At 45.1% G+C, this 22,963-nt stretch overlaps 1 protein-coding gene across 1 annotated transcript in view; it reads left to right on the forward strand.

The window, feature by feature from the left end:
• Positions 1-16,838, forward strand: part of FGD6 (FYVE, RhoGEF and PH domain containing 6) — an 88,816-nt gene extending 71,978 nt beyond the window's left edge. The window contains exons 17-21 of the mRNA XM_015414643.1: positions 1,737-1,854; positions 2,910-3,040; positions 11,026-11,154; positions 11,684-11,832; positions 15,763-16,838. Coding sequence (XP_015270129.1) covers positions 1,737-1,854; positions 2,910-3,040; positions 11,026-11,154; positions 11,684-11,832; positions 15,763-15,799 — 564 coding nt within the window. The 3' untranslated portion in view covers positions 15,800-16,838. The remainder of the gene's footprint in view (positions 1-1,736; positions 1,855-2,909; positions 3,041-11,025; positions 11,155-11,683; positions 11,833-15,762) is intronic.
• Positions 16,839-22,963: the final 6,125 nt, after the last annotated feature.

Genomic DNA, 22,963 nt, shown 5'->3' on the forward strand with positions numbered 1-22,963 from the left:
TCTTACTAAGTGCCCCTCTGAGTGTGTGTTGCTTAAAATATGTAGGTTGTTTTCCTTCACCGTACCACAAGTATTTATGCCAACCCATGGCAAGGTCAAATCCTTCTAATGTTAGGAGCCTTTTATTTTCCAACATTGCCCATTCCCTAACCCATCCCATTACTGCTGCCGCGTAGTATAGCTTCCAATTAGGGACCATGACTTCTAATACTCCCCCCTCCCCCTCCTACACTGGATGGGCAGCTGCCTATCAGGTGTAGGAGAGGAGGTGGGATGGCTTCCAACACACTCCCCCACCTCTTACACCTAACAGGCGATTGTCTGTCAGGTGCAGCAGCGGTTGCAGGGTGCTTAAAGCCATGAGGGAGCTTGCCCCAGCAGTAATGCCTTAGTGATCCTGCCAGCCCTGCCTCCACAGTGGCTTCTAATACTCCTCCCCCTCCTACACTGGACAGGCAGCTGCCTGTCAGGTGTAGGAGAGGAGGTGGGATGCTTACAGCCACTGGGAAGGTTTGCTCAGCAGGATTGCCTTAGCACTGCTGCTGGCCCAGCCTCCCCGATGCCTTTAAATACAATCCCCTCCAACACCAGACAGGCGTACCAGACACCAGTCAGGCATACCAAGAAAGGTATGATATAATTTATGGTATGATATAAATGAAAGGTTGATATAAATTAAACAGCAAAAACAGATCTGGATTTTAATGTCAGGTGTAGGAGCAGGGCCAGGTTAGGAATGTTTATGGGGAGATAGTAAAGGACATTTCTAGGAGCCATTTCGATCCGAGCCTCCCTCATGAACCTGAAGAAATGTCCACCATATCACCACTCCCTCACACCAACTCCCCCTCACACCTCTCACCTCTTACTGCCCCCAAGAAAGCTCTTGGCAAACGTTGAGCCAGATACACCAATGCTACGAGGAGGCAACTTAGGAATGCGGCAAAGACATTTGCACATAGTACTCCTGCAGTGCACTGAGCTGCACAGGTCAAGTACCAGCAAGATCACCCTGAGGTGCTCAGAACAACACAGTCTCCATATGAGCAAAACAATCCAGGAACACAAGTAGAGAGGCCATCACTTTCGTGGAAGGTAGCAGGAGTTCTTAACAGACGACTGCTTCTTAAATGGACAGTTCTTTGTGGCCTGCTCCAGAGTGAGCTCATCAAGCAGCCTGGTGATCCTAGCACCTGAGGGCAGAACTACCAATGTGGTCTAGAGAAAGGTCCTTCAGTAGAGGGGGGTGAAAGTACGTATGTCTCACTTCATTTCTTGCACTACCATCTTCTCTATTAGAATTCCTGCAACAAATGTCACATTTCAGATTTCACACCATCAGTATTATACCTGGATTTACGGAACTTAAATACCATAGCGAAGCATGGGTAGCAGGCTAGTAATAAATAAACAAATGGACGGACAGGCCAATTAGTTTATTACTATAGATTCATGGTAACAGCAAGCCAAGTGATTTATTTTATTATGATATTTGGTTTGGATCAAGGTCGTATGGTGGCCTCAAGTGGAATCTTTGCCTGGGGAGCCATGGTGCCTCTCAGCAGCTCTGCATAAACTGATCCAAAATAAATCAATTCTGGGTAGGATCGTGCTCCTAGGAAAGTGATCTTGATTATTTTAAGGTATATTTCTGAGTATGCTTAAAACATAAACTTGAAAGTTATGTGTAGGCTTGTGTGTGAGTATATGTATTTCACAGGCTTCTTTTTCCCCAGATAATCTGCCAAGCTTGTTCATCAAATAAGCATGGATTAGACTATATGAAAAATCAGCCTGCAAGAGTATGTGATCTTTGCTTTAAAGAGCTGCAGAAGCACAGTAAGCTTTGCCCAGGTCTGTTTTTAATTTTCCTATATTTATTTGTTTGCCTTAAACTTCTGTTCAGGGCCTGCTGTTTCCCAAGTCATGACACAGTTGAGTAGGATTTACACTGGTACAGTTGGTTGAGGACCAGAACAAAATTCCTCAAAGGGAATGCATTCCTTTATAACATACAATCTGGATTATGGTTGGAAGGCAGCCTTAGTCTGGGCATGGTTGGTGCCTGGTTGGGAGACCACCTGAGAACTCTGTGTAGTTCATAAACTCTGTGCTGCAGAAAGGTATGATATAAATTAAGCAGCAAAAACAAATCTGGATTTTAATGTTGTATGTCATCAACATAGTGAAAATACACATTTCAGATTGAAGTTTGAGAATATAATAGTGATATAACTCCCTACTTGCTGTTTTAAAAATGTATTTTCATGTATATGAGTTTATTTGAATTATGCTTTTCAGTTATGTTCCTTTGAATGATGTTCTTCAGTTACTCATTGCAAGAAGCTACACAGGCAGCTCCCTGTTCAGTTGACAGATTCCAAGAACAACATAATGCCTTTTTAAAAATATTACAAATATTACAAAGCAATTTACAAGCTTTTGAGATCCTTAGAAATCATTGAACTGGATGTTTAACCCTCAAAAAGTTTGTATGAAGGGGCACAATGCTCCTCTCCTATTTCCAGATAGGAAACAATTCTACAAAAACTATGAATAGCCAAATATAGTTTGCAGTAAAAGATGTGTGCTTTGTAGGTGATGTAAAACATGTGAAAGTTTTAGTCCATCTTACTGTAACACTCTCAGACCAGCTTCCATTGCATTTAAGGTTGCAGTATAATTATTCACCCATGTGAACAGATAGTTCTAAAAGTGCCTTTTGTGTCATCTACTAGTGTTATAACTTATGATTTGTAAATGTAAAGTAGATAACTTAGTGTTGACTGAAGCGCAACAATAGTATTAACTATTCTATTTGCTGTGTACTGTTGCAAGTTGCTTTGAAAGAGGGTGGGGTAGAAATGTTGAAATAATTAAAAATAACATTTTAAAACTATCAATTTTAGACAATATATGCACTCCTTCTAAAAATGGGTCCCCAGTAAACCACAGATCTCCATCTAGTGCCTTGTCTACAGTGTTGCACAGTATCCCGTCAGGAAGAAAACAGAAAAAGATCCCAGCGGCCCTCAAGGAAGTATGTATGATGCATTATTAACATTTGGTGGTTTGTGTCTAGTAATATTTTAAAAATATTTATGATGAGCCAATTATGATAGTTTGAAATTTATTTTAGCATTGGCATGATTAGAACCAAAGATCAGATATGGAAGCGCTACTTATAATTATGTTACTCTTGGTGCAGCCCTTGAGACTTGAATGCCACTGCTATGCCCATGTTTCTGTCACATTTTTATTCCTTCTTTCTTCCAAGAAGCTCAGACCCACATAAATAATTGTTTCTTTTCCCCACCCCAGCCATGAGGTAGGTTAGTCTGAGCAGGCCAAGGTCCACTATTCTGTAAACCATATATTATTTGCATCCTGTTTTTTTTAGCTTTGGTTATTAACTGAAACGTGGGAAGCATGGCAGAATGAATGAGGAATTTCACATTACCATTTTTAAGCCAGTTTGAAGCCATTTTTGATCCGTCGTGGAGTAAACCGGTACAGGGCTGCCATTTCACACATGGCTTTTCCATTCCGGTAAACAGCTGGATTTGAAGCGGTTTGCCATTTCAGACTGCACTGCTTTTTCCTGCCGTTTTTCACCGACGTGGGCAATCTCCATTTTGTTTTTAAACGTTCGCTTTAGAGCGCTATAGCGCTATAACACAACACTCCAGGCATTCTAATGGGGTTGCTATAATGCTGTTTTGCTGTTGTGTTATAGCGCTATAGCGCTCTAAAGCGAACATTCAACAAAAAAAAGCCGGAGATCGTCCGCGTGGGCGAAAAACTGCGGGAAAAAGCATTTCGGATCCGGGAAAAGAAACTGAAGACTACTTGGAAGTGGTTTACAGGTAAAACGGTTCAGCCCTGTTTCCTGAACAGGACAGAGGCGTTTGTGTGTGAACGTACACATATATTCCAGTAGGGAACCGGTCCTAAAACAGTTGTGTCTGAAATGTCAGACCAGAAACCGTTTGGAAACCATTCCTGAACCGGAATATATCGCCTGTCTGAAATTCCTCAATGTCTTCTGCTTACAGCCAATTCACATGTTAGTCTCTTTATGAGGGACCACGTGTACTAAATCCCTTCTTCGGCTTTCATCAGTGCCAGTTCTTATGGCCATTGCAGATAGTTGCAGCTGCAGAAACATGTGGCTTATGTGTCTTCTAGTTTTTATTTATTTATGTACTTCATTTTTACCCCACCAGATGAATTGGAGTCATGTGGCACCTTAAAGACTATCTAGATTTTTTTTTCTACCATAAACTTTTGTGAACTAGAGCCACACTTAATCAGATGCATGTAGTGTTGCCAGGCTGCAGCTGCTATCCCCTGGGAGGAAATGCTGGTGTGCTTATGTCACTTCTGGTAAAACCATAGAGCTTTTGCAAACTGCTACAGTGTTCACCACATTGCTTCAGTTTTTTTACCGGAAGTGATGTAAGCATGCCATGTGCATTCTCCCTCCCCCCATTTCCTCCCAGCAGTGCCCAAGGCACCAGCTGGTAGTGAGGAAGGTTAAACTGGTTAAATGATAGGAAGCAAAGAGTAGGAATAAATGGACAGTTCTCACAATAGAGGGAAGTAAGCAGTGGAGTCCCACAAGGATTGGTATTGGGGCTATTTAATTTATTCATAAATGATCTGGAACTAGGAGTGAGTAGAGTAGTGGCCAGGTTTGCAAATAACAATATTATTCAGGATGGTAAAAACCAAGGCTGACTGTGAAGAGCTCCAAAAGGACCTCCACAAACTGGGTGAGTGGGTGACAGTGTGGCAAAGGAAGTTCAGTATTGGGAAGTGTAAAGTGATGCACATTAGGACAAAAAAATCCCAACTTCAAGTATAAGCTGATGGGGCCTGAACTTGCTGAGACTGTCTTGGGATCGTAGTGGTTAGGTCAATGAAAGTGTCATCCCAATGTGCTGCAGCAGTGAAAAAGGCAAACTCTATGTTAGGGATTAGTAGGAAAGGGATTAAGAATAAAACAGCCGATTTTGTAATGCCCCTGTATAGATCTATGGTGTGACAGCATTTGGAGTACTGTGTACAGTTCTGGTCAACCATATCTCAAAAAGGACATTGCAGGTACAAAGGAGGGCAACCAAGATGATTCAGGGGTTATAGCACTTTCCCTTTGAGAAAAGGCTGATGAGTCTGTGACTTTTCAGTTTAGAAATAAGATGACTAAGGGGGGGACGGACATGATAGGGATTGATAAAATTATGCATGGGGTGGAGAGAGTTGACAAAGATAATTTCTTCTCTCTCCTCAAATACTCGAACTCGAGGGCATCCAATGAAGCTGATGGGCAGTAGGTTCAGGAGGGAAAATACTACTTTACACAGTGAGTGATTAAAATGTGGAATTTGCTGCCAGAGGATGTAGTGATGGCCCAGGAATAAACAGCTTTAAAAGGGATTAAATAGATTCATGGAGGATAAATCTATCAATGGCTACTACGGTAGCCATGGTGACTGAGGGGAACCTCCACATTCAGAGATACCAATCCTCTGAATCTCAGAACAAGGAGAACCAGGGAAGGCCTTGGCCTCTGTTCCTTGTTGTTGGCCATCCAGAGGAACTGGTTGGCCACTGTGTGAGACAGGGTGCTGTACTACATGGACCATTGGTCTGATCCAGCAGGGCTCTTCTTATATTTTTATGAAGCTGGGAGGTCTGCTATTGTAGTGAGACCCTAATGTAGTGTGTGCTAATGTCTGCCTAGTGAAGACTCACTACTTGCACTTAGATGGATAGAACAGTTTACGAAAGCAAGTCTGCGAAAGCTTAATGCTAGAATAAAATCTTGTTAGTTTTAAAAAGGCCACAGTTCTCCTGTTTATTTTGAGAAAGTGGGAGAAGGTACAGTTAAAAGGAGATATTCATAAAGTTGTTTGTGCTAACGTCTGTTCATGTAATCCTTAAATTAGATATTTGTTCTTTAAGCAGGTAGAAAGTATAAAAAAGTACCTGCGTACTGTTCTGATGTACAGCCTTTCCAGTTCATTAATATATTTATGCTGCCCGTGTTTCTAGGCTTGTGGTTAACTTCTTGGCAGAAACAGAGCCAAAACTTTTCTAGAATCCTGACTAGCTCTTGACAGCATGGGGGGTGAATTGGAAAAGCACAAGGTTTTTCAGATACTGAAATTACTAATTTAATTTGTTGTGTAATTGGTGGTTGCTGTGCAAAGTGTTTTAGCACCCCCTGTAGTTCTGAGTTATTTGAATTTTTAATGTATCTTGAGGAGGATGTTACGTGCAGTACTTTCAACACACTATCCAGATAGAACGTTGTCCCAGAGGAGTTCAGTGTACTGTTGGGCACAACTTACCAATTAATTTTTCATGTTATAAACATCCCTTTCCAGAAAACTGCAAGTGTGATGTAGATTTTTCTGCTGAATATATTTTTTTTAAAAACCTCTTAGCTGTACTAAGCTTGTAACCGGTGTTCCCTCTAAGCTGAGTTAGTGTGAGCTAGCTCACAGTTTTTTAGCCTCTGGCTCACACATTTTTGTCTCAGCTCAGGAGGGATGGCTCCAGAGAAAACTTAATTTATGCAGGAGCCAAATCGCTTGCTCACAACTTTAACGCCAGTAGCTCACAAAGTAGAAGTTTTGCTCACAAGACTCCACAGCTTAGAGGGAACATTGCTTGTAACTGGGCCGGCCTCGGCTGGGAGGGTGGGGTAGAAATCCAATAAATAAATAAATAACCATGTTTGCTGAAATGATATCTTATTCTTGCAATGCCAGGGTTATTCACACCAAACAGTTAAAAGCTTGAATGAGAGTTTTTAATGCCACTTTCTACATTGCTTTAAAAATTTTCCTGTGGACTATCTAGAAAATATTAAACAGAATATAACTTTTTTGCATTCAATCAGGTGACCTTGTCATTTCTTTTATTGAACTTTGTTCTCCATTTGAAACCCCCAAATTGCCTGACCTGGACAGTCCAGGCTAGTTCCATCTCATCAGATCTTGGAAGCTAAGCAGGGTCTACCCTGGCTGGTATTTGGATGGGAGATCACCAAGGAATACCAGGGTCATAACACAGAGACAGGCTAAAGCAAACCATGGCTGAACATCTCGTGCCTTGAGAACCCCACTGGTGCAACATCAGTCAGCTGCAGAGGTCATTTCGGGGAGGAACGCGGGGGAACACAGTTCCCCCGGGTGAGGGGGGGGGGGGGGGGGCACATGACGAAGCCCCGCCCCCTGCTTCCGGCCACCCCGCTTCCAGCCCTCATTCAGCCAGGAGGAGGCAGGAGAAGAGGGAGGGTAAGTTGCTTCCTCCCCGCCTCTCCCCACCCCTGCCTGCCTGGGGCCAGGGAGGGCCTTGGCGGGGCTTCCTCGCACTCCCGCTGGCCTTGCAGGTCCACCGCCGGGCCCCTGATGTCAGGGGGTGTGGCATATGCTAATGAGTTATGCTAATGAGTTCCCCTAGCTCTTTTTCTACGAAATGACCCCTGGTCAGCTGTGACTTGATGGCACTTTCCTCCACCACCCACTGCTCACCATAACTAACTCTGAACCAAAGTGCATGTTATGCAGGAGGATCTGTGGATGGATATGATTGTTAGGAGAGTTTTTAAGACTGCTAGTTCAACCTGAGTTCAATCCAGGAGAGAAAAGACCCACTCAAGGCTTTTTTGCTAACAAAGCAGGCAGCTTTATTAAGAATGATCATTCTGAAGCTTGCAAGCACAGGTCATGCTAGCATACTGAACAAGATTCAGAGTTCTTCTTTTATAGGATAAAACCGGCAAAAGATCAGGGTCTGGTATTTGGAAAAAAAAGGGTTCAACAATTCTGCTCTCAAGCATAATTCACTCTACCCTCTGCTTAGAGTACATTCTACATTCCTAAGAGGAACATAAGGAAAACAAACCTTTTACACTTTCCCCTGAAAGATAAGGATGGCACCCGACTGAGATAAGGTTGCTTAGAGATCAGGAGGTCAAATAACCGATTTACTTTGGGGGGGGGGGGCTGGTGAGGAATATGACATCTTTATTTAGTAAGCCAACATAGGAGCTATGGTGGCTCAAGTGGTTAAGATGCTGAACTGCAGGCTGTGGAAGGTTGGTAGTTCAGCAGTTCGAAACCCGAGTGTGCCGCATGATGGAGTGAGCTCCCATCTCTAGTTCCAGCTCCTGCCAACCTAGCCGTTCGAAAGCAAGAAATTTCAAGTAGATAAATAGGTACCGCTTCGGTGGGAAGGTAACAGCATTCCATGTGCCTTGGTGTTTAGTCATGCCGGCCACATGACCACGGAAATGTCTTCGGACAACGCTGGCTCTTCGGCTTTGAAACGGAGATGAGCACCTCATCCCTAGAGTTGGATTCAACTGGCTTTTGGGCAAGGGAACCTTTACCTTTAAGCCAACATAGGCTCACAATTACATGTAAAATTCCCTAACAATGATACCTTGCACTTTTTAAAGTTTACTTTAATGCAGCTGGTTGGGTGGAAGCTTCAAACACATTTGAAGCAGTGGTGCTGGGGGAAGAGTGCATTTAACTCGTTTTTGATCTAAATCCCCATCAAAGCTGCTGTTAGATTCAGCTTCATTCTCCCCTTCAAGTCCCTGGCCCACAACAGCATCTTTGCTGAAGTGGCATGTAGTTCTGCTCTTAAGTTTCTTTTCCTGCCAGATGGGAAAACATTGATTGGACTACACCAGTTAGAGATGGATCTCTCCCACCCCCCTTTTTCTTGTGTGTACCTTTGTTTTTTCTTTATCTATTCTCTGGTGTGCTGAGACTCCTTCTCTCTTAGCTTCTTGAAACAGCTAGGAGGGTGGGAGAGCATATGTCAGCAGGGGAACTAAAGACGGCCTGCTAGCCACCTGGTACTAGTGCCAGTTTGGTATAGTGGTTAAGTGCGTGGACTCTAATCTGGGAGAACCGGGTTTGATTCCCCACTCCTCCACTTGCACCTGCTGATGTGACCTTGGGTGCGTTCAGACGCAGCCTTTACAACGGATTCTGTGCCGGTTGCAATCGATGTACCTACCGGCGTTCAGACGGGGAACATCTGTCTTCCCGCTCTATCCGTTGTAAAGAGCTGTACACCGTTGCACTCTGCCACTAGGTCCCTAGTGGTGGTAAACTCAGTGCAACGGTGGACGGGCGAGTGGCGGTGGCAAGTCTCAGGGCTGTGGGAGGGCAAGCAAGTCAGGCAGACGGGCAGGAAGTGCTGCTCTCTGAAGCCCTCCTTAGGCTAGAAGCCGCGAACTCCAGGGGAAGGGCTCCGCTCCCGCCCTGCCCTTCCGGTGCTCTTCTGCGCTGCTTTGTGTCCACCCCCCCATCCCTGGACCTTAGAGGAAGTTCTCCCCCCCCAACCCCTCTGGCATGACGCCTGCTTCGGAGGAGGCTGCCGTGCCCAGGGATGGGGGGGGCCTGCTCCAGCAGTGGGGGTGTGTGTGGTCTGCCTGCCCGCCTGCCCAAACCTGCACGAAGACACAGGGGGAAGCCGCTGAGGGCCCGCGGAGCCCAGGAAGCGAAAGCGCTGCGGCCTCTCTCTTCCCCGCCACCACTGCCAGCCTCCTGCTCCACTGCCTGCGCCTTTAAGGCAAAGTGAAACCAGCTCTGCCACTGGCGGATGCAAGCCCCCCTCCCCTCCCCGCCTGGAGGGGCTCCGCGCCCTTTTGCGCCTGGCATCACCTACCCACCCCGCCCCCCGCCACCCCCAGCCCCCAAACTCGCATTCCTTCCTGCGGGGCGGCCTGGCAGGTCACGAGCGCCCCTCCGGGCAAGGACGCGGCTGCAATCCCTACGCGGGGCGGCAGCTCTGCTGGCTTCCCCTTCGGCACCCGCTCCCCGAGGAAGCCGTGACGCTCTCCGGGAAGGAAGGTCCGTGGTGGGGATCATCAGGGCCTGCCCTGGGGAGGAGTGATTGGCGGAGGAAGAGGAGTGTGGGTCCCGCAGAAGAGCCACATCTAGAGGCGGGGAATGTAGGTGCCTCGAGGGGGGGTTGCACATTGGGACGGCACCCTGCACGTGGGAGATAGGGTCCTCTTCATCAACGGGGTTGACATCCAGGCAAGCACCGCAACCCTAGAGTCAGATTCGACTGGCTTTCGAGCAAGGGAACCTTTACCTTTAAACTTTAAAGGGAAGATGGGGTGTTTTGCGCATGCGTGAAGCTCGCCATTCTCTGGATGGCTGCCTATGCGCATGTGCAAACTGAGGGTTTTTGTTTTTTTTTAAAGCTGATGCCCGCCGTGTGTGAACGGGCATACAGCGATGGGATCCGCAAAATGGAGGTGCGTGTGATCGCGTTTCTGCCGGCATAGACTGCACCGGTTCCAACCGGTGCAGTTTATGCTGGCAGAAAGCCCCTGCCTGAACGCACCCCTTGGGTCAGTCACAAGCTCTGGCACAGCTGTCCTTGAAAAAGAGCAGTTTGTGTCAGAGTTCTCTCAGCCCCACCCACCTCACAGGGTGTCTGTTGTGGGGAGGGGAAGGGAAAGGAGTTTGTAAGCTGCTCTGAGACTCTGAGTGAAGGGTGGGGTATAAATCCAATCTCTTCTTCTTCTAGTATGCAGTGAGCTTCTGGCATTCCTTTTTAGTGTTGCATTGAAACTGGAGGTGCTCCTCAACATGCAGAGCTCATATTTTTTCACTTCGAGATGTGCTAAAAATATTACAACTGAGCTTGGAAGGTGGCAGCACTAAGTATCATTGTCAAACGACTTACTGTAAAGTTGAATGCTTTCTCTGTAGGTAAATGTTGCACTAATTTTCACGTCATATATACATACATACATATACACACACACACACACATCAAAAAAGACGAGTTGCTGTGCAGAGGAGGGCAGTGGCAACCCACCTCTCCTTATCTCTTGCCTTGAAAACCCCATGGTCCTGGGGTCACCATAAGTTGGTTGTGACCTGCCTCTGTCTCCTCCTAGCAAAAGCCTACAATTGCCTGACAGTTCCATATAATACTCATGCATTCTTAAAGCAGTTTGTTTTGTTTTGAACTTAGGTATCTGCGAATACAGAAGACTCTTCAATGAGTGGCTATTTATATAGATCAAAGGGTAGCAAGAAACCCTGGAAACACCTGTGGTTTGTGATAAAAAATAAGGTGCTATATACATATGCTGCTAGTGAGGTGAGAAATCAAAACCTAAGAGCGAATTATGTAGTTAATTGCAGGGAGTGGGTGGAATGTTAGAATGGGACCCAAAGACCCAGCTAAGTAACTTCATATGTTCCAACTGTCCTGGCTTATCAGGGACAGTCGCTGTTTTTGGTTCCTGTCTCTAGTCTGTCTTTATTTTATGGGGAAACCATGTTAATGCTTTGTTAGTGCTCATTGTTGGGGTTAGCCTTTTTAAGAGTTAACCTACTATGAAATGTCTATGTGTCTAAACAAATTGTTAATGAGCCATCTGAAAACCAAAAAGTGTAGTGTTCTCTATGGTGGGGATTGCACAACAGAGAGAAGTGTTAAAACAAAAATGAAAAAAAAAACTGAATAAAAAGAAGGATTTGACATCATCATCTCTCAATTGTGAAGATGCAGCATGCACACTGCATACCACTGAGACTTCTGCTGATTTTTTAAATGTCTGTGAATCAAGAGAAAGTTGAATTTATAAGAAAGCCACGTTTCATTCTGGATTTCTTTGTAAAATTAGGATGTAGCTGCTTTGGAAAGTCAGCCTTTACTGGGATTTACAGTTGCTGAAGTCAGAGATGAAAATGCAGAGTCCAAAGTGTTCCATTTGTTGCACAAAAATACCTTATTCTATATATTCAAAGCAGATGACACCCATTCAACACAAAAGTAAGTGGCCACTATTGATTTAATTTATATGAATAAGAAACTCAAGAGTATTCTGCAGGCACTGCTTTAAGTTTTGTATTATAGTGGTATAGTTATGATTTGGGTCTCCATTTAGAGCATAAATTCAGGTTCCATAAACCCACTTGCAGGTTGCCAGCAAGAAGGGCCCCTCTCCCTGTCCTATATACCTAAGAGCAGCATCCCTCCTGCGCAGGGGTGACCAAACTGCAGCTCTTTGAGCCCTCTTTTGCGGCTTACAACGCTTTTCTGCCTCCCTCCATTGTGCCCCCCACGGCGGCTTACTAAAAGCCAGTTCAGTCAGGTGGGCAGGCAGCCAGGGCAGCTAAACCCTGCCCCCAGCAGCCCTCAGTCAGGCCAGGAGGAGCTGGGGGCTCCGTTTGCTGCCTCTTCTCACCACCACTGCCAGCTGGAAAGGTAAGGGGGGGGGGCAGTCCACTCTGGGCTGGGTGTTGGTTAGGTTTGTTTTGTGTGGGAGGTGGTGGTCTGAGTGTGCTCAGGTCACCTGTGGCCTCCCCAAGGCAGCTGCTCAGCTTGGAGAGGCTGCAGGCGACCGAGGCAGTCCAGGGAGGGTGGCGGAGGTTTGTTTTGTGCAGGGGAGGGATCTGAGCATGTCGGGGGAGGCAAGAGGGTGTGCGTGTGTGTGTAAGCCAGGTGGTGTTGGGAGGCCATGGGCACCCTCCTTCCCCCCTCGGCAACATGGACCAGTAGTCCTCCTGGGTCTGCCGCGGCCAGGACCATCAGAGGAAGCAGGTGTGTGTGTGCGTGTGCGCGAGGTGGGGTGGCCATGCGTGCCCTCCTTTTCCCCTCAGCAACGCAGCCCAGCAGCCCTCATGGGTGTGTTGTAGCCAGCGCCGTTGGGGGGGGGGAGCCAGGAGGGTGTGTGTGTCCATGTGCATGCATGCAAGCAAACTGGGGTGGGGTGGAGAGGCCATGCACGCCCTCCTTCCCCTCTCGGCAACATGGCCTAGCAGCCCTCATGCGTCTGCCACAGCCAGCGCTGTTGGGGGGAGGCAGGAGGGTGTCTGTGCATGTGCATACATGCAAGCAAGCCGGGGTGGGGAGGCCATGTGTGCCCTCCTTCTCCCCTCTGCGAGGTGGCCCAGCAGCCCTCATGGGTCTGCTGCAACCAGCGCCATCAGGAGGAGACAGGAGTTTGTGTGTGTGTGCGTGAGCCAGGGTTGCGGTGGGAAGGATGTGGGCCCCTCCTTTTCCCTGTCTCTCTCTGTCTCTCTCTGTCCCCCCCCCATCTCTCTCTGTCCCCACCGTCTCTCTCTCACACTGTCTTTCTCTCTCTCTTCTCCCCATGTCTCTCTCTGTCCCTCTCTCTGTGTGTATTTCTCTCTTCCCCCCCCACTGTCCTTCTCCCCCCCCCCCCCCGCCCTTCCTTTCGTCTTTCGGTCTTATCCCCTTCTCTGTCCCTCTCTCTCTGGTCTTTCTTCCCCTCCCCACTGTCTTTCTCTCTCTCTTCCCTCCTGAATGAAAAATAGTGAGTTTGATGGACCAATCACCTGATTCAGTAGAAGGCAGCTTCATTTATTCAAGGGCAGTATGCCTAGGAAAGTGTGCCTGATGAATATGTCTGAGTCAAGATGTTGTCTTCTTGAGGGGCTCCCCTCCTCTCTGGCAGGCAGCACATCTGAACTTGGAAAAAGGCAGGAGTTCCCCAGGTGCATCAGAGTTATGCTGGGGGGGAGGGGAATAGGAGGGGAACTGCAGAAAGCACCCAAGAGGGCAGGAGCAGGTGTGTAACAACAAGAGAGAGTGGTCCAAAGCCAGATTCGTATCAACCCAAGAAGAAGGCAGAAGGAAGACCTGTCCAGAGCACTGAAATACAGGGGTAGTAAACGTGTGATCAGGATTGCCCAGGCTAGCTTGATCTCAGCAGATCTCAGAAGCTTAGTAGGATTGGCCCTGGTTAGTATTTGGATGGGAGACCACCAAGGACATCCAGGGTTGTGACGCAGGGGCAGGCAATGGCCAGCCACCTCTGAATGTCCCTTGCCTTAAAAACCCCATGAGCAGTCACGATAAATCAGCTGCAACTTGACAACCCACCACAACACACCATTTCAGAGCCATGACAACCTGGAGTCGAATTCTTTCCAGTCAGTCTTGACGGGTTTAGGAGGTGGAATTCTCCCCCGCCATCCTTCGGTCTATACAGGACTGGCAACATCCCCCCTGCCCCATGCTGAGTGGCAGTGTAGAAGAGCAATTTTGGGGGGGATTTGGCTTCTGAGGGATCCCTCTTTCAACCACCTCTGGGCAAATCCTGGGCCCTGCCTCTTGCTCTCTACTCACCCTGGATCAGGAAAGGGATGTGAACAAAAAGGGCATTCTGGTTTCTGCTCTGGGGCTCAGCAGACTTTCCTCCTCTTCCTTAAGTTGAGGGAGTTTCCCTTGTTTTTTTCTCACATCACATGCTATCCTCATGACTGAAATGGCAGGTGGGGCTCTGATAGACACCTCTCTAGCACTTTGTGATGTCATGTCCTGTGATGGTACTTCCAGGTAAAAGGTCAGGTGATGGCACTTCCTAAGCTCCACCTTTTCTGATTATGTCAGAGCCTGTACCCAAACCCCACCCCTTCCTGTGATGTCACTTTCAGGCCACTCCCCCAAACCCACCTCTTCCTCTGAAGTTACCTTGCAGCTCTTGAGCATCTGAGATTTAGTCTATGTGGCTCTTACATGAAGCAAGTTTGGCCACCCCTGCTCCTGAATTCTCTAGGAGCTACAAAGCACTTGGGGAAAGATACTTGTGTTGCTTACCTCTGAGCTTCTGCAGAAGGTCTTAGCCAGTGTTCCCTCTAAGCTGAGTTAGCGTGAGCTAGCTCACAGGTTTTTAGCCTCCGGCTCACACATTCTTGTCTTAGCTCAGGAAGGAGGGCTCCAGAGCAAACTAATTTATGCAGTAACCAAATTGCTCACTCACAACTTAAATGCCAATAGCTCACAAGGTAGAATTTTTGCTCACAAGACTCCACAGCTTAGAGGGAACATTGGTCTTAGCAATGCTTTGCCACCACTGCTACAAAAGCTTAGAAAGAAACAGAAGAATCTGACCTCTCCTGTAGAGAACTAGAATTCTCTGTAGCTTTAAGTGCTCAGATCCTAACAAGGGAAAGCATCTATTCTATATCAATAAAATTAGCAGCAACATATTTATTTATGTTATTCAATTTCTGTCCCGCCCTCCCCGCATAGCAGACTCAGGGTGGGTTACATCAAATTTAGTAGAAAATACAATATATAAAAATTAAAACAGTTAAAATATAGTAGCCCTAATGACAAATACAGGTGGGTAGCCATGTTGGTCTGAAGTGGCAGAACAAATTTTGAGTTCAGTGGCACCTTTAAGACCACCAAAGTTTTATTCAAGGTATGAACTTTTGTGTGCACACTTCAGATGCATTGAAATGGAAGTTGCCAGTCCATAGCATACAACATAAAGAAGATGTTTAACAGATTCAAGGACCAAACAGGAATAACAAGCTTAGTTTATATGGTTATCATTTGTTTGGGTTTAACAGTAAAGGAAATAAATATATCAAAATTGGAGATTGATGGGCAAATGTACCCTTCTTAGTTGTGGAACGCTTAGAATAATTAACTGAGGCCATGCCATTATGCTCCATCTACCTCCTTGCCTCCATGTTTAAAAGGAGCTTATACGAAAGCTTATACCTTGAATAAAACTTTGTTGGTCTTAAAAGTGCCACTGGACTCAAACTTTATAGTAGCCCTAAGACACCTTGTATGTTCCTAAAAATCAGTGAAAATCTGAAGGGTATTCATGACAAACTGACTTGAACAATACAGCGTTTTAATGAAGCTATATCTATCAATTATGCATGTGTTGAACACACCATGCTGTTTACTCCTAATTAATATTTCCTTTTCCAACAGGTGGATAGAAGCTTTTCAAGAAGCAACAGTATTGTAGCATAGCTGGTGGTGCCCTTTGTTGTCAAATGATGATGTGAAATACTACAGTTCTTTTTTATAACAGAGAGGGATAGAATTCTACAAGTATCAATCGAAAGATTGTTTATCGGATTTAGGAGATGTTGCCTCTTTTGTTTAGTTGAAATACTTGTTCAAAAAATGTGTATACTTGTCTTTTTTGTGATACATAAAGTGTTATTTATTAAACTCTGCCACTGTTTTACTTAATGGTCAGAATCATTTCTGAAATTCACTGTTGAATTCCAAAGTGTCCTTGACCTTAAGAATAGGATTTTGTCAGAAAGCTATAATGAACTATTTGTCTTCTGTCTGCCGCAGCATTATTATCAGCAGTTTCAGAGCTTGTGCTCTTGGAAACCAGAGGAGCAAGATCTTTCAGCAAGTTCTTAGGCCTTTTCCTGTGTTTGTGATAGTTCAATAGTCATTTGACTAAAATGCTACATGATCCTTGTTGATGCAAAGTAGATAAGTTACCAGAGCTACTTACTCATACACACATACTCATGGACCCATAAAACTTGCATGTGCACGTAAGCCAGACTGATCTTGTTTACTTCAGTGTGTAAACATTTGATTCTCAAGCAATTACTCAGTAGCTCTATGATTCTGATTATATTAGTAGATCCTTGTTGAAGGGAAAAAAAGAAATATACCAGCAAGAAGTGGCTTGTGCTTTTTTAAAGTTTGGTATCCTGTGTTACAAAAACCTCGACTTAGAAATGTAAGGATCCATATGGTAGAAATAGGAGAGTTTCTTAACATGATTCTCTTATTTATGGGAAACGGGTGGGAGGATCATTCTGTGTTCCTTGAACATTGCACAGAAGATATCAAATAGTAAACTCCAAAAATATTTTAAAATCAATATGCAATTTACACTTCTAAAGCATGAATAAGATCATGCAAGAAGGCAATACATTCAACATGAGCGTGTTTTCCTTAATATACAGTCCCATTGAAGTCAATAGGTTTATATACATAATGTAAGATATGGTGAATAATTCATCTTCAAACTTTCCTATTATACAACAGGAACTGAAACTGGAATTACCATGTCAAAAAAGCAGTGTTTTAGGGAAATGACAATGACTAGGCAGATCATTTCTAGCTTCCTGTTCAGTTTGATGTACTGCACAGTGCAATATGTTATTTTAACTATATTTTTATCTTTAGCAAAATGTCACTTAACCTCTGAGAATAGTCACATAATTGGTTGTTTGGTGCAATTATTTGTAGTTTGGTGCTTTTGTATGAAATGTTTTTGTACACAATAAATGAACTCTTTCTACGATAATGTAGGAGTAAGTCAGGAAAACGTTTTTTAGAACACTGAAAAGTGTTTGAGTATTCAGCTAATTATTATTATACTTAAGCCTAAAATATCAGTGGGCATTGACAATAGGATTCCTCTGTGTTTTTCAACTCTCAGTCTGCTAGTTCTTTTTTGTAAATGATTTAAAGGCTATACTGTTCCTTAGTCTTATTGCTTCTTGATGTATATAAGAGGGCAATAACCGATCAATCACTGGAAAGTATTTCCCAACCTTTAATAGCTTTTATTATTTTTGTTAACCACCTGGATAAAAAAAGTTGTCACTGAGGTTTTTAGTAGGTCTAGCAATGTGCTGAGTATCTTGTCAAAACCAGACTGTAGCTGAATTTTCCCCAAATTGCAACCAATTAAACATTTGGTTTACTGTAAAGCTTCAAGTGCAGTTACACTAATGGAAATCCTTTTCTCTAAATGGCCTCAGCATAGCCACAGATGCAAATATAGCTGGATCAAAAGCATCACTGAGAGAATTGTCTTGCTGCCAAAGATGAGCATGAAATCCAAAAATGACTCTTTCTCTTTAGAAATGTATTTATTTAAATATACTAACTGGATTATGTGGGGAAAGCTCTGCGTTTTATGCTGCTACTTCCTGTTCTATTGTTAGATGTCTATTTAGGTCTATGCAAGCTATTTGAATATGCCCAACTGTAAACTGAAGAACAAGTACTTGAAACGTCTGACCTGCACTTAAATGTCCCACTGAATTAAAGCACTCCTCTATATAGCCTGATGAACAAAATCTGTCAATGCTCACAGTGAATTGTATAGTTCATTTTTCCTGCATTATTAAATTTCCACGTGGTTGGTAAGATTGGTTTATGAGGATGAAAACAAGACACCAGTGAAGTTGTTGAAAGTGCTAGTTTTTATTTAAGTATCCGAGTTTTCCCCAAAGATATCCAGAATAACTGATCTTTAAAATTCAGTTAAGAAAAAGTATAATAATCTTTCTGACATAATAGAAACAGTTAGACTTTTGTAATGTGGCCCACCTGAAATATTTCTGTCTTCATCCCAGAATTGTTTTTTTCTACAAAGTTATCTGTAGTACCAACCTGAGTCTTGTATAATGTATCAAGATCAATGTACCTCTTGTGGATTAGCATACTTCAAAAGAAATGGAATCCCTAACCAGTAGCCAGAGGAAGCTTTTCCAAGGCGAAAACTAATGACAGTTTTGATATCGCCCTTGCTGTGAAATAAACCAAGTTGGGGATGCCCAAATTCAAATGAGGAATAAATGTTCTATTTCATGTGACTGTTAAACTTTTAGGGCACAGACCACAAGGCAATTTTCTGTACATGCCCCACTAATATGAATTAAAATTGTGGAAAAATTCATCCTGGTGACCCGAGCACCTATTTCAGATCTCTTGTACCTTCTTCAGAACACTTGGCACTGTAGAGGAACCTCGAGGGGACAGGCTGAAACAGAAACTGTAATGATTTGAATAGATGTAAGCAACTTACTTGGTTATTTTATATATGAAATTAAATAAATGAGATTTTTTACATTTAAACATGGATGTACTTGCCAGTTTCCTTTATGTGGAATACATTCCACAATTAATAGGAAAAAAGCACAAAGAGTTGTTTCACTGTGGTCTTTAAAACAAAAGTACTCTCTTAAAACAGAAATAGGAAAGAAGTTAGTGTACTTAATTGGTGAATAGATTATTATAATAATGAGGTTATATGATAAATTGGCAAAGCTTAACTTAGAAGAGTTGGTTTTATACCCCACCCTTCACTACTTGAAGGAGTCTCTGAGTGGCTTACAATCGCCTTCCCTTCCTTTCCACACAACAGACACCCTGTGAGGTAGGTGGGGCTGAGAGAGCTCTGAGAGAACTGTCACTGACCCAAGGTCACCCAGCTGTTTTCACGTAGAGGAGTGGCTCTCAAGAGCTTTGAAAAGAAGTTAAATAATAAGAATCACTGATTTAAAGACCAAAATAACAAAAATGTGGCTGCAATCCAGAGAGCTCTTTTAGGCCACTGCAAGAATTCTGGGGTTTCTGAGTCTTCCCTCTCTCGTACTAGAAACTTCTTGTGCTAAATTAGGAACCACTTTGACATGTTACAAGGGAGGTTTGGTAAGTAGGGTTACCATTTGTATGGAAAGAGAACAATTGGAAGCCACACTGTGCATATGGATGGTATGGATGGTGCTGGACTACAATCTGTATAATTTTCAATGGTTTTGTTTTAGGGAAGTTATTAATATGTGAAGATGCTGAGTTTTAGTGTGCTGTTCCTAGGCTTGCCAAGTCCCCCTGGCTGGGGGGCGGGAAACCCCCCGCCCCAGAGGCCTGTTTCCTGCCGCCGGATCGGGCCCCGGGGGGAACCCCACCCCCAAAGCACGGGACGTGCCCGGCATCAGCACGTCACCCGGAAGGGCCACGGTCATCCGAGAGAAAACTCGTGTTTTCCCCTTGGATGACCGCGGCCCCGCCCCCGGCGCGCCCGCGTCACTCTCAGGTGACGTTATTGCGGCGCGCGCTCTCTCTCCCAGAGCGAGCCGGGACTCCCCCACTGCAGCTTAAGGTACGACTTGGCAACCCTAGCTGTTCCTCATCAAGCAAATCCTTAATGTGACCAATTTAGTAAGAACATTCGACTACTACTACAGAATTGTAATTAAATAGAATATGTAAACGTCTCTCACCTGTTTAGTTTATATCCTTACACTGCTTCAGCAGTCTGCTGAAGGGTAAAATAGGCACAGAAATTAAGAGCAGTTAACTTTTTTTGTTCCATGCAACTACTGTCCTCCAATTTTCCAAGTGTTTATTGTTTTACATGAATAAACAAAATAACCTTAGTGCATAACATTATAGTATAAGGTACATTTGAGTACACCATTATAATTCCATCTGTGAAGTAGAACAAAAAGTCATTACAAACTTTATCTGAAAAATCATAATACAACCATCAAAGAGTTACAGTAACACTTTCCCCATCGAATCATTTTATTTCCCACCAGTTGTCAAATAACTGCTTAGTCCAAATAATAGAATGAAAAAGTCCAGTATTTATAATGTGACCAACTTTCACAACGTTCTCTATCAATGGCCATTTTATCAATAAATGGATACCATTTGTCCATGGGATTAAAAAGGTCACATTCCTTATTTTCACTGTTGGTATACATTGAGAATCTCTCTAACATGAAATAATCCCATACCTTGTTACTTGACACTGAAAGCAGAGGGCCCTTATGCATTCGCCTTTCATTAAATTCAGCAATTGACACTGGACATCATCCAAATGCATTAATATCTTTTGAAATTTTTTGAGAAAATGGCCTGGCCCTTTTTAGTTTATGTCCTTTTGTAGTATGTACAGGAATTCCCTAAAATGCTGGCATCAGTAAATTTGTTGCTTTTGTGTCCTGTTTATAAGCTTTCCCCGGATCCTGGCCGCGCCCCCGGGCCTGCTCAGCCACTGTTGACAACTGAATACTGGGTCAAATGGACAAAAGTAACTTGTCCAAGGCCACAAACTGTACAAGGCAAAGGCCAATCTGTGAACATCAAATCTCACAAACCTGTTCAACTTCAGCTGTATCCAATCCCTCCCATAATTAACATCCTCGATGTATCACTTCAGCTTCCATGACTGTTTGCAGACTTAGATCCAGAGGAGTTAGTCATGTTAGTCTGTTGCTGCAAAATAGTAAAAAGCCCAGTAGCACCTTTAAGACTAACAAACTTTATTGTAGCATAAGCTTTCTGACGAAGAAAACTGTGTTTCTCGAAACACTAAACTGTCATCTACAAATTCTTATCCTACAGCAGTTACAAATAAATTGTGAAATGAGGAAAAAAGATGAGCTGCAGCCAGGGATGAACAGGAAACACATTAATTTCTTTTATATTTACTTTGTCCCCATCCCTACTGAAACTAAGCCTAAGATATGCAAATGTCTTTTCTAGAACATGTGGGTATTTGAAGAGAGCTGAAGGGAGTGAGTGGTTGGTATCCAGGGGTTCTGAGAAGCAGTCCCAGGAGTAAGAGACCACAAGGACTTGGTAGTCACTTTGGGGAGCAGGAAACATTCAGAGGATGAGGGTGATGCAACTGAAAGAGCAATGCTCATGAGTAGGGATGTGTCTTTTACCTTGGAAGCAGGGCCGGCTCACTCACTAGGCAAACTAGGTGTTCGCCTAGAATGCACCAGCCCTTAGGGGCGCCAAACTGCACCTGCCCCCCACCAAAAGCCCCCCCTAAGGCCCTGCATTTCCATAGCTGGGTGACCCCCCGTCGCTGCCCACCACCTCTTTGGCCGGCTAAATTCTCCCTGCCTGCCTCCTCAGCTTACCAGTGGAACGCTTCTCCTCCTCCTCCTCCTCCTCGCGGCCGGGGACTGGCAGCTGCAGCAGAAGCAGCAGTAGGGCCAAGGGAGCGACGGCTTGTGAGCACCCCGCTGGTCAGCCTCTTCTCCAGGTGCCCTGACGAGGGGCGCTAAACTGCACTCACCCCCGCCAACAATCCCCCTGGTTCTGACGGGGGGGCCATGGGGGCGCCAGAAGGGATCCTCGCCTAGGGTGCAAAATAAGCTGGGGCCAGCCCTGGCTCGAACATCACACGCGAGAGGTGGAATTTGCCCGTACAAGCTCAAGGCTGCCACCCCAGGGCCCAGGGAGCCAGGGAAATGTTTCACGCTCTCCTCACAAGAGCCCCTAAGGAGAGCTGGGGGAGCCAAAATGATCTCTCGCGTGTGATGTTCAAGCGGCAACGCCGCTAGAACATCACACGCGAGAGGTGGAATTTGCCCGTAGGAGCTCAAGGCCGCCACCCTGGGGCCCAGGGAGTTGGGGAAACGTTTTGCGCCCTCCTTGCGTGGTTATTGCCGCGGCCATAACTTTTTAAAGAGCCCCTAAGGAGAGCTGGGGGAGCCAAAATGACTTCTTGCATGTGAGCTCAAGGCCGCCACCCCAGGGCCCAGGGAGTCGGGGAAACGTTTCATGCAGCCACTCAAACATCACACGTGAGAGGTGGAATTTGCCCGGAAGAGCTCAAGGCCACCACCCCGGGGCCCAGGGAGTCGGGAAACGTTTCATGTCCTTCTCGCGCAGCCATAACTTTTTAAAGAGCCCCTAAGGAGAGCTGGACAGGAGACGAGCTGTGGTGGCTCAAGTGGTTAAGACGCTGAACTGCAGGCTGTGGAAGGTCAGTAGTTCAGCAGTTCGAGACCCGAGTTGCCGCATGACGGAGTCTCTAGTTCTAGCTCCTGCCAACCTAGCAGTTTGAAAGCAAGAAATTGCATGTAGATAAATAGGTACCACGTCGGTGGGAAGGTAACAGCGTTCTGACCACGGAAACGTCTTCAGACAGCGCTGGCTCTTCGGCTTTGAAACGGAGATGAGCACCGCAACCCTAGAGTTGGACTCGACTGGCTTTTGAGCAAGGGAACCTTTACCTTTAAGGAGACCTGGGGGAGCCAAAATGACCTCTCCTGTGTGATGTTCGAGCAAATGGAAAAAATTGCCACTTTAGAGGGCGGAAGGTGTGGCATTATACCCCGCTGGGGTCCTTCCGCTCCCTCAAATCCCACCCTCCTCAGGTTCTATTCCCCTCTTCAGTCTCCAGCAATTTCCCAACCTGGAGGTGGCAACACCAAAGAAGAGAAAACAGGTTGAGATTTGGTTCAACAGACGAACGCTTCCTCTCACCGCGGCCCTTTTATATCTTAGAATCATAGAGTTGGAATCTTATATGTCCTTTGCCACGTTTCGATCGGGCGTTCTAAGGAACTTCCTCGGGTACGTTCAAAACAGCTTTTAATACAACCCCCCCCCC

The sequence above is a fragment of the Gekko japonicus genome, unplaced genomic scaffold (genome assembly GCF_001447785.1).
Source record: "Gekko japonicus isolate JY-2015 unplaced genomic scaffold, Gekko_japonicus_V1.1 scaffold969, whole genome shotgun sequence".
Classification (NCBI taxonomy): Eukaryota; Metazoa; Chordata; class Lepidosauria; order Squamata; family Gekkonidae; genus Gekko; species Gekko japonicus.